This window comes from Muscardinus avellanarius (assembly GCF_963383645.1).
Source record: "Muscardinus avellanarius genome assembly, chromosome: 5".
NCBI classification, from domain to species: domain Eukaryota; kingdom Metazoa; phylum Chordata; class Mammalia; order Rodentia; family Gliridae; genus Muscardinus; species Muscardinus avellanarius.
In genome coordinates this window covers 126,345,271-126,357,295 of record NC_137790.1, presented here as the reverse complement: position 1 = coordinate 126,357,295, position 12,025 = coordinate 126,345,271, and the positions used below count along the sequence as shown (strand labels likewise).

Below are 12,025 nucleotides of genomic sequence, written 5' to 3'. Positions count from 1 at the left end.
TTTAGACATAAATATTTAGAATGGATATGCTCCTTGGTTGCATTTGTACAAAATTTCTCGAGGAAATTTATGCAATGCTTCCTTTGTACAAACTTAGTAACTACTGTAAAAGAAACCCACTTAGGTGGTTAAAAAGAAAACAAACACATAATTGCATAAAAATGCAGTAAGAATCAGATTTCCAAAGTTCGAAAACTTGTCAATTTTCATTTACATCCATTACATCCTACATTTCCCCCACATGTCGATAAATAAAGTTATTCTCAGACATTTTTAAATAAGAACATATTATTAGGCCTATTGAATACTTATACGTTTGTACCTGAATATTCTATCAACTCAAAACACAAATTCAGAAAACGGTCCCTATTCTCAGAGACAGTAATGCATAGAAATAAATATTTTCTTCCACTTTATCTTTTCTTCTTCACCCTCTGTTTTAAGGCTCAGAGCAGACGTTAAGAAACATCAAATGATTTTTTTATAAAAAAAAAATAGAAAAGTTTTTCCAAAGTTTGGCCCCAAATGAAGTTGTTCCACTGAAGTTCTTTAAATATCCCTCTCATCTTCTCAAGCACAACTTCAAAAGTGTGTTCATGCCCGCCATGCATTCCGAAAGGAAATCCCCTTCAATGGAAAGAAAACAACTTAGGGGTCTATAAATGATACTGCGATGTATCTCGTTCCGTTCTTAACAGGAAGTCCTTCATGCAAATGTGTCAGCCTCCCGGGGTGCATGAAGCTCCAGCCTTTGCGTGGTGACTCAATGGAGCAATTGTACCTCAGAAATTTGCATCCACCTCCCTAAAAAAAAAAAGTCAAAACAAATTCACCATTAATTTGAATTTTTTAATTTTCAAACTGCAAGGGTGAAATCATCCATCCAAGCAGAATCTGAAAGAGGCAAGTGCCCCCTTTCACAATGGCACTTTTTTTTTTCTTTTTCTTTTTTGCAAGGTACTGGGGATGGAACCCAGGGGCATGCTACCACTGAACTACACCCATGACCCTATGTTTTTTATTCTATTTTTTTTTAAACGGAGTTGCAAAGGGCCTTACCAAGTAGCTGAGGCTGTCTGTGAACCATCCTCCTCCTGACTCAGCCTCCCAAATGCTCCCAAATGGGATTACAAGTATGTGCCACCACGCCCGGCGGTACTTTTCTTTTGAACAGCCTAAAAACACCAATCGTAATTACCTGGAAGTCTTCTCCCACGTTATTGAGAGCGATGTTGATGGTAAAAGTTGAGGCGTCGTGATGAGGGCGAAGGGACCGTTGCCTGTCTGGGGAGTATTTTACTACGAAATTCAATAGTGCAAACCCCTGGGAAAAGCAAAGTTGGCCAGTAAATTTGCTTCAGAAAAAAAACACATTTTTTTAAAGTAAATTTGTGTTAGAAACTGGTAAGGAGTAAGCTGGAAAATTGGGAGGGTAACTACCTTTGTATAATAGCCTGCAAAAACCTTCAGTGTAACAGGTGCAATAAACTCCCGGATAAAATGAAGCCAGACTTTCTCTAGGTCGATTTGCTTCATGTGAATATCATCTGTGGGGACATTTTCGTAACCACCCGAGATGCGGCTATCCTGGAAAGAGCATGAACACATCATGACGTTATCTGAGACCTTTTTTTCCAATCATAACTCATCCATAGATAATGAAAATAACAGTTGCTCAATTATGGTACACCACCTGTTCTCATTACAAAATGATCAATATTGCTTAAATAACATAGCCTTTGGTGTGTATTAATGAAGAAGCAAAGTGCTGCGGTCAGTAAACTCCTTTTTCTATTAATTAAATGATACGTGAGGTTTAACCATAAAATAATAAGTAAGACAGGCTCCGTATGTCTCTCACAGCTTTCCTAAAATGGCTTTTTATCAGGACCCTCCAAGGTCTCAGTTGACTGATGGGCATAAACTTCACTTACCCAGCTGTTAAGGCTTGGATCTGGAGCGTGTCCCTAAAAGTTCATACTCAAGCCTGGACTCCGAGGCAGTGAGGTTCAGAGGTGGAGTGTATACGGAGGAAGTGGGTCACTTGGAGGTGTGACCTTGGGGTGATATCTGTCCCTGGTCCCTTCCCTCCCTCTCCCTCTCCCACACACTGCCACCAAGTTTCTGCCCTGGAGCCAGCCAACCATGAACTGAACCTCTGAAACCATCCTAGTCAGGATGCTTGTTGCTAACAAAATAACTGACTAAGACATTATCCTTTTGATTACCAACTACAAAAAGCAACATTCCTTGCCACGTTTTATTTTGAAAAACCCAAAGTCTCTTAATGCTTGTTTTTCATTACCACACAATATACTTTCTTCAACTTCTTCCTTATATTTTGAGCTTTCCTCTCCCTGATCAACTAGTTATAGTTGGTAGGCCGGGTCCCCCCACGTGACCCCACAGTGGGGACAGGAGGCGGAACCCCGCAGAACAGAAGTGAAGATATCACGAGAATCCCAGGCATTGTGAGGCAGACCCCAGGTATCAGGAGGTTCCCCAGGTATCAGGAGGTTCCAGATGTTGTGAGCGGTGTTCCCACACTGTTATTCCCAGCCCCCAAAACTCCCACTTAAAGCACGGACACTTCCCACACCCTGCCACACCCTGCCAGCAGACTGGGACTAAGTATGACTCTTCAGACACAGGGCTCATAGGTCCTTTCCCCATGGCCGGCTGACTTCACCCTGAAGGTGCCAGGTTCTGATTAAAGCAGCTTTTCTGATACCTCAGCTGGTGTTTACCTCCTTCACAACCCCCTAACTCTATTTTCAGCATTACAATAGTTTGGGGACATTAATTGGGCAGATGCAGTAATATTCCAGAGTATTACACTAAAAGTCCTTGGATCTGTGGATTCTCAGAGGAAAAAAAATACATGAAACCAATATCAGTAATACTTCCTGCCAAGTCATCTTGGCATTTAGCTAAATGTAAATGCAAAGCACTTACACCAAAGACATTCAAAACAGATCCCTCTTTCCTGTGTTTACAGAGAAAGTTAGTCATAGAATTTTTGAAAATGTAGGAAATAAAGAGTGAGTGGCCTTAGAGAGGGCTGATATCAATTTTTTTTTTTTCCCCTGAGGAACTGGGAATGGAACCCAGGGGCATACCACCTCCAAGCCATACCCCAGCCCTATTTTTTAGTCTTTATTTTGTAACCGGGTTTTACTGAGTTGCAAGGGGGCTCATTAAGTAGCTGAGGCTCCTGTCTCAGCCTCCCAAACGCTGGGATTACAAGAGTGGGCTACCACATCCAGTTCGTTATCAATCTTGAAGACATGTGTCATCTAAGCAATTCCAACCTCAGGACACAGACCTTGGGGACCACACACAGTCATTACAGGCATAAGTGAGAAACTGGGGACCAGGCAGACAACTGATCTCTAAGTGTTAAGCAATTAGCTGGCAGCAAAATTAGGCTGGAAAGAGAGTCCTGCTGATAACATTGGCCAGCCAGTTCATTTATATCAAGGCAACAGAGATGGATGGCAAAAGATGATACATCCTCTCCGAACTCTGAATATTCAGTCCCCACCCTGCCCAAACATGCGAACACTTTAGTTCCTTGTGTGGAATTACAACTTACGTGATGTTTTCCCCCAGACCACTGGCCATAATGCTCCATTTCTTCTACCAGTTCATCACAGGCTTTCTCAGAAAATATGGGAAACCAAAACACATCTGGGCAAGGCTATAAAATAGGGCACCACCATTAGAATGAAGACAAAATACCATCAGTATCAGAGTAAGCCAAAAATAGTTCTTTAGCTACGTATAAGATTTTTAAAAAATTAAGTGACAGGAAGTATTACCAGTTTAATTAGTAGTATTTCTTTTTTCTCATGGTATATAACATAATGGTACATCTCAGAAGTGATGATACTGTACAATTTTTAGAAGGCATAAGGCATGCACTGGTCTTGGTGTGTTTTCCTTCAGGTCTGGCCACACGACTCACCCCTCGCTGTCTATTAGGCTGAGATTATTAGTGATATAGCCATACATGGGCATCGCATCATCTAAAGTGTTTCCTTCATCAGTTCTTCCTTTTTTCCCTTTTTCCCTTTCACACCATTTCTTTCCACCATCCAATTGGTCTCTCTCATAGATTATTTAAAGTTCCTTTTGTTTTCTATTTTTTTCCTCTGGCTTCTACAGATGAGAGAAAACAGTCAACCCTGCCTTTGTGAGAACAGCCGATCTCACTTCGCCTAATATTCTCTAGATCCATCCATTTTCCTGCAGATGACATAATTTTCTTGTTCTTTGTGGCTTAATAAAATTCTATCACGTATACACGCCACATTTTCACGATCCACTCATCTGCCGACTGGCACCTTGGTGGATTCCATAATTTAGCTATTGTGAATTATGTTGCTCTAGATGCATATGCACGTATCACGACGGCATTCGGTCTTGAATTCTTTTGGAGGGATACCAAGGAGTGGTAGAGCTGGGTCCTAGTCTTCTCAAGAGCCTCCACACTGATCTCCATAGTGGTTGAACTAATTTACCGTCCCACCAACATTTTTTCAAAGGTCTCTCAAAGATAAGACGAATCTTTCAGAAAAAGTTGATCTTCCAAAGATGAATTTTTAAAGAGGGAAGTCAACAACACCAGAGATCTGTCAATAATTTCCTTTAGTGATTTCACAAAGCTACCACACTTAGGAGCATTTTTAATTTTTTTAAATTTTTATTTATTTATTTTTATTTATTTATTTATTTATTTATTTATTTATTTTTGCGGGTCTGGGGATCGAACCCAGGGGCATTCGACCTCTGAGCTATGCCTCCTGCCCTATTTTTTATTCTTTATTTTGAAACCAGGTCTCATTGAGTTGCGGAGGGCCTCACTAAGTAGCTGAGGCTGTTCCCAAACCACAATCCTCCGGTCTCAGGCTCCCGAATGCTGAGATTACAAGCGTGCGCCACCACGCCCAGCTAGGAGCATTTTTTAAATTACTATCTTTTTATTATTAATCTCTCTTTTATAAGTATATGATCCTAAAACTGTAAAAGTGGTAAAAAAAAAACAACATACGACTTCTAAGGATTATTTATCTACATTCACATTGTCCTAGGAAGTAATATTCCACTAATAATGATCCCTTCTGGAAAATGCAGCAAAAAAATCTCTAGACATCATTATAATCATTAATACAAACCTGTTCCACTATATTTTCAGTGAAAATTTTTGAATAATCACGATTTATGTACTTTTCCTTCCAATCCTATCAAGAAAGAATCATACAATTAAAGCAAATATCTTTATCATAACTAATTTACTGGCAAATATAAAGTATATACAATTTAGCAATTAACTTAAAAATGGCTACATATACTGGACAAATTAGGAATTTTCAGAAATTAATTTTACCTATTAGTCATTGTCTAATTCTATATATGTTCACATCATCCCATTAAACACAAAATTTTATGTTTTTTTAAAGTTTTGTTATGAAGTTTCATGCCTTAGAATATTAAAAGTTGAATGATCTTACTATGACTAGAATTGTATGGTAAATTTTGTGCCTAAATACAGGTGGAATTAAATGTGTGATGATTACAAGTAAGAAATGGGCTGAGGGGCCTGACACCATGGTAGAGTGCCCACTTAACTTGGGTGATGCCCTGGGTTCAATGTCTAGCACCAAAAGAAAAACAAAGTATACAATAAGCAATAAAATCCATTAACCAAGATCTTATTTACACATCTTTCGTGAAAACCTCTCAATTTTTTAACTTTTTAAATAAAATTTAAATTACTGCCTTTCCTTGCATTTTCAATATTTATATTATATGGAGCTTATTTTTATTTTATTTTGTTGTGTTTTGTGGTGTTAGGGATTGAAACCAGGGGCATTATACCTCAGAGCCACACCCTCAGCTCATTTTATTTTTTATTTGGAATCAGGGTCTCACCAAGTTGGTGAAAACCTCACTAAATTGCTAAGGCTGGCTTAGAACCTGTGATCCTCCTGTCTCTGCCTCCCAAGTATTAGGATTACAGGTGTGCACCACCATGCCCAGCTTGAAGCTCATTTTTGATATGGAAAAACTAAATATACTTTCTAATCCTTTATGAAAAGTAATTTATACATAGTATATAGTTATTATGATTGTATTTCTGCACTATCTCATTATTTCTTCAAATATCAGGTTTCTGGTTCTAAAATATGAGAAAAATTTAAAATCTATTTCTCCTATGTAGCATTTTTAAATTTTGGGGGGGGAGGGAGTTAAAGAAAAAAGCTCCTAAAATTTTACATTGGTAGTATTAATACTAACTTTTCATTTTAGAAGAACTCTCAAGTTATTGAGCAAACTGTGACTTGACTAATTTCTAAGAAATTCTAATACTGGGTCAGTCACTGAGTATTTTGCCATGGGACATCTCAGCCTATTGATGACCAGACTGATCTGCAAATAGCAGAGAACATCGTGGAAAGAGATGTCATTCCCACTCATTTCTAATATTTTCACCCTGCAATTTCCAATGATTTGGATCCTTACACAAATATCTAAAATTCAGGATATAATTTAAGTCATTTTACCAGGAAGTTAATATGAGATCCAAGAAGCTAAATAATTCCATTCCACAAAATACCAAGAGATTCAATAAAATATGTAATTCTCCCCTCGCCATACAAAGGACTCTCTTCAATTCCACTCCCATGCAAGATGAAAATGTGCAACTAAATTGGGACAAAGTACCCTTAAAATACCAAAATGTCAAAAGATACTCATTTTCTATTCGACAAAGTACTCAGGAACTATTAAATTTACTATTTCTAGCGCTCTGCTATTCCTACAAAATAAAAGACAATTTTCATCAGGTGAATCGAGTCTTTGTAATTTAAAACTTTTACTCTTGGCAGGGGAAAGTCTTAAAACAGCAGCATGACAGAGATGATTATTCAAGAGCGCATTTTCCCCCCTGAAAAATGTGTGAACTTTACTAAATGAAAGAAGTCCCTGTAAAATAAAAAAGAGCTATTTACTATCTGATTCAAATCTTAAAAAAACAAAGAAGTTTTAGACGTTGAAAGAAAATAGTTTCTTTTACTCAAGACTTTACATGTTGATAATCACCTTACCCTGCAATTTTCTCCCACTTTCTTTGGTATACAGTCACAAAACTGTCAAAAATTTGATAAAATGATAAGGTAATTAACTTCTTGAACTTTTTTCTTGAAGGTCAAAGTACCGTCAAATGTGAGCTACTTGTAAACATTTTTCTGAAGTTGTGATTAAAAATAGGATGGTACTTTTGAATTAAATGGAGATTTGGGAGGAAACCAAAGAAACATTTTTTTCTCAAAGAATTCTCTCTCTCTCTTTCTTTCTTCCTTACTTCCTTTCTTTCTTTCTTTCTTTTCTTTCTACCTATCTATCTAGTACTTGGGATAAAACCAAGGGTATTTTACCTCTGAACTACTCCCCCACCCTACTCTACCATTTTTTAATTTTAAAACAGAGTATCACTAAGTTACTGAGGGTCTCACTAAGTTGCTGAGGCTGGCCTTGAACCTATGATTCTCCTGTCTCAACCGTTCACGTACTAGAATTACAGGTGTGGGCCACCATGCCTGGCAAAATACTTCTTAATTTAAAAAGTTCTTGGCCAAATTTAGGTCTAATCTATAAATCACAAATATAATCATTTTATTTTAAAATTATTCTTATATTTAATATCATTAGTAACCAACTTACAACTATTTAGAGCAATTGGATCTCAAATAATAAATGAAGCTGAATATAAAATACATACCACAGGATTTTCAAAAATCTGCCAGAGGTCATTGTTATAATGGGAAGTATTATAATTAGCAGTTGATAATAGTCGTCCAAATTCATGTCTGTTAGAAATGTACATAAATACACCCTACATGCCAAAAAAATAGTAGTATTAATCTTAGAGGAAAGTTTAAAAATAAATTTAACTATTGGAAGGATATATAAGATATATTAATTTCAAATTTTATAATTTCACTCATGACCATGCATCTTTATTTTTATATGAAATATGCATGATTTTAAAAAATAAAAATTTAAATATGAATTTGGATATTTGGATACCACACAAAATTAACAGCACTAGCAAATGCAAAAAAAAAAAAAAAAAAAAAAAGAAGGATGGATTGTTTTATCCTTTTCTCATTGATCCTAGACGAAGACATGGGGGAAAAAATCCTGTTTGAAAGCAAGAAATATTTCTGAAACAACAATGTACAATTTCCTTTGGCTTTCCTTTTCCTTTCAAAGAAGACAACAGTTTTAAACGAGAATTCAAAGTACCATATTATTTCATCTGTGTAATTCATTCTTTTATTATCCTAATGTTTAAAGAGTAAAGACAGGAGTTAGTCATGCATTCTAAAGGCAGCTAAAATAAATAAGTAATAAATAAAGTAAATAAATGAATGAATGAATAAATAAAACAAATCTTCTAGTCACAAACCAAATAAATACATCCAACACAACTGAGGCGAGGATGTTTCTTTTTTTACCTGTTTCAATGATAAAAGGGTTAGTGATCAATAAAATAAATGAGGAGATCCTGTATCTCAATTCTTTAATCAAGATGGACTTCATACCTTCTCCTACCTCATCGTTCTCCCTGACCCCCCCCAAAAGCAAAATTCCTAGCAAAGTGAATGAAACAGATTTGGTTAATTTTCTCACCTGGCAACTATAAAATGAAAATCAGTATAAAGACCCAAGAGTTGACTGAGATTGTCCCCCAAAAACCACAGAAAGCTCTTGGCGTGCGCACACACACACACACACACACACACCATCATCATCATCAACCCAAGAATACCAACATTTTACCAAGCTTAATGCAAAGAAGGAACTTAAATTTTTTTTTCACTGCTAGGCAATCAACCATATAGCATATTTAATTATACCAACAAAAAATAAATAAATAAAAATAACACCTTTGGGGGGCTGAGCATTTGGAATGTTTCCGGAGTGGGGGAGTCTTTTTCCCTTTGTAAGGTCTAAAATGAAGAGAAGCATTGGGTAAGTTGACCTGCGCACCCGCTCCCTCAGGTATTCTTTGCTAGATAAAAACAGCAGCTTTTGGTGAAAAACTCGCATTCTGAAATGTCCTTCATACAAAAACATGCAGGACAAGCAAAGCTCATAGCGCACACATAGAAATGTGTCCAGCCCTTACAGCATTTTTTTTTTGTCAAACATATATCCAAGCTCATTCCTTAGCAAAACCTCATTAGACACATAATCAAGACAAAGGAAAAAAAAAAAATGAGTTAGAGGCCATTCCAGGATGCGCCGTTGAGTGAAATTAGCCAAACATGAGCACAAAATACAGTCACAGGAACTGAAGAGATTCAGTAATAACAATGCACATAGATCTGTAGGGAAAACAAATACATTCAAATAAAACATGCTTTGTTAAACTAAGAAAAAAAATACTTGCCAACTTTTCTGATTTTTCTCAAAGCCACAATGACTTATATCAATATGGAAATAAAGGAATTCTACCATTTCTAAAACAGGCAGTCATATAAAGATGTTTTAAGACCTATTTAACACATTTTGAAAAGCAAACTATTTTCTACAGCACTTTAAGTTTTATGCTGAAAGCATATATGTAGAAATAGTTTTATATTGAAAGTATATTTGTAGAATAGTACTGGGTCATTAGTTTTCCATGTAGAGTAAATATCCCACATACCTGAGCCTTTTTTCTAGTTAGTGATTAAAAAAAATTTTTGCTTTTTAAAAAATGCAAAGTCAATAAAGTTCTAATTTATACCTAATTAGAGAAAACACGGGTACATATTTCAGAACAGAAGTATGGTCTTTTTAAATGCCCAATTATTGTTCCATTCAAATTTTATATAATTAAATTGGGTCAAGTGCAATTATGGAATTTTTAGTGAAAATAAAGATGCGTTCTTAAAAGAGGAAAGCTGATTGTTTTTATGTACTGGTGATTGAATCTAGGGGCAGTCTACTTCTGAGCTACACTTCTAACCCTAATTTATTTTTATTTTGAAACAAGATCTGATTAAGTTGCTGAGGCTGGCCTCGAATCTACAATCTTATGTGTCAGCCTCCCTCCCAAGTACTGTGATTACGGTTGTGTATCACCATGCCCAGCTGCAAAGCTGTTTTGTATTTAACAGCTTCATCTTTATTATTGAAATCTTACTATGTTACTTATGAGTCAGCCTAATCCTAAATTTTTCAAACTGCTTCTACAGTAAACATTCACAAATTATTCTCCACAACCACCCTCATGTTTGAAAACGGAACCAAAAAAATTGGCTAGTACTTACAAAGTAGAAAGAAAAAGGAAATAAAAAACACAACAACTGGTGAAGCAAGCCATGTTATAAAAACATTGAAGCAGTCGCCAGTGTGGATCTTACCATTTCTCTAGCATTTCGACAAAGAGCCATATCGGGATCCAGTTTATCACGAACAAAATAGTTCCTTTCATTCATCTCTGAACGAAGTGTTTTTCCTTTAATTAAGTACACGTTAGCCATGTATGGGACATTCCATATTCCCCTGAAAGTAGGAGAGACAGTCTAAGAATACCACAAATGCTAAATATAATAATACCAACGTTTATTTTTATGTCTTCGAAATAAATGCTGTGTTTACATTTTTATATGTAAATATTTCAATCAACACACAATACATATTTGATTATTTCTGACATCTATAAGATATGTTTTAATGAGATTTAAGAGACAAATCATTGTCTAGATAAAGTTAAATTTCAGTTGGGTTGGTACCTATCTGGTTGGCATTCTTTTGTTGTTATGACAGTTTTTGCAGTTTTTTGCAATCGGATCACAGTATTCGATTTTACAGAATTTTTTTTCTATTTAAGATGTAAAAGTTTTATGGCAAATATAGTAAACATGTAATCAAGGGTGTGGCAGAACCGGCTGGCACTGGCTCTTGACAGCTGGCTGTTAGCACTGAGTTCATATTCTGATTTCACACTGGAAACTGAACATCGAACACGAGTTCTTATACCACTGAGGTTGGAAAACACTGTCAACCAGGGCATTCCCCTGTTCCTAAGAGACAGCTGTTGCTAGCACATACCCAGAAAGAGCCTAAAACTCCCCTAGGCTCTACTCTCTTGACATTCATAAAGCTATCTCACATCTTCAAATCTTCTGCAAGAAAAAAAAAAAAAGGAGGATATGAAGAAATCAAGCTGGACGTCCACTGCTGGCCGGGAGACTCTTTTATCGCTCAGGCTCTTTCCCCCATCTACCTCCTCACTTGCACACTGAATATGACTCATTTCCCAGGAATGGAAGAAGAACAGTTTTTCCTGAAGGACTGCTTCTGCTGCTTTTAGAGTCGAGAAAGGGAAAATCTTAATCAAGGACTTTGTAGTTGGACATGAAAAGTAATATGATATCATTTTGTCTTACTAGATCAGCATCAAAAAAATGACCTTAAGAAGTATGCAATATGTTAGCTGAATTCAGAAATTAATCGTTGGTGGAGTGTGGAGTGTTTCACCTTTTTTTTTTTTTTTGGTGGTACTGGGGTTCCTGGAAACCCTTCTACCTCCAGGCTACACTCCCAGATAAAAGGGTTAGTGATCAATAAAATACTTTTATAATTTTTATATTTTATACTTTTTATATTTGGAAACAGGGTCTCTTAAACCAGCGCGGCTGGCTTCAAACCAGCGCGGCTGGCTTCAAACCAGCGCGGCTGGCTTCAAACCTGCGCGATCCTCCTGTCTCTGCCTCCCAAGATCAGAGATTGCAAGCATGTGCCACCATGCCCGGCTGAGTGTTTCAATTTTAAGGGGGAAAAATGCAAGCACACATGGTAAGATTTCACTTCTTACGTTTCTAGAGATGATGCCAATTCTTCTATGAACTAGATCAAAAGCCTCTACCCTATTCTTTTCCTTACACTTAAGACAACAATGACAGGATCTGAGACAGAAAATCACCAGTACTTAAAACAAAAATAGTAATGTATCACTATAAACCAT

The 12,025-nt window shown here is 36.5% G+C and overlaps 1 protein-coding gene across 2 annotated transcripts in view; it reads right to left on the bottom strand.

Moving 5' to 3' along the window:
- Positions 1-648: 648 nt before the first annotated feature.
- PLOD2 (procollagen-lysine,2-oxoglutarate 5-dioxygenase 2) overlaps positions 649-12,025 on the bottom strand; it is a gene marked incomplete at both ends in the record, with an annotated part of 104,389 nt that continues 93,012 nt past the window's right edge. The window contains 8 exons of one of the 2 annotated variants that reach the window (XM_080695924.1): positions 649-804; positions 1,199-1,324; positions 1,441-1,587; positions 3,596-3,700; positions 5,178-5,243; positions 7,784-7,897; positions 8,955-9,017; positions 10,419-10,560. In XM_080695924.1, the coding sequence (XP_080552050.1) occupies positions 649-804; positions 1,199-1,324; positions 1,441-1,587; positions 3,596-3,700; positions 5,178-5,243; positions 7,784-7,897; positions 8,955-9,017; positions 10,419-10,560 (919 nt within the window). The remainder of the gene's footprint in view (positions 805-1,198; positions 1,325-1,440; positions 1,588-3,595; positions 3,701-5,177; positions 5,244-7,783; positions 7,898-8,954; positions 9,018-10,418; positions 10,561-12,025) is intronic. The other variant, XM_080695925.1, reaches the window with a different exon arrangement.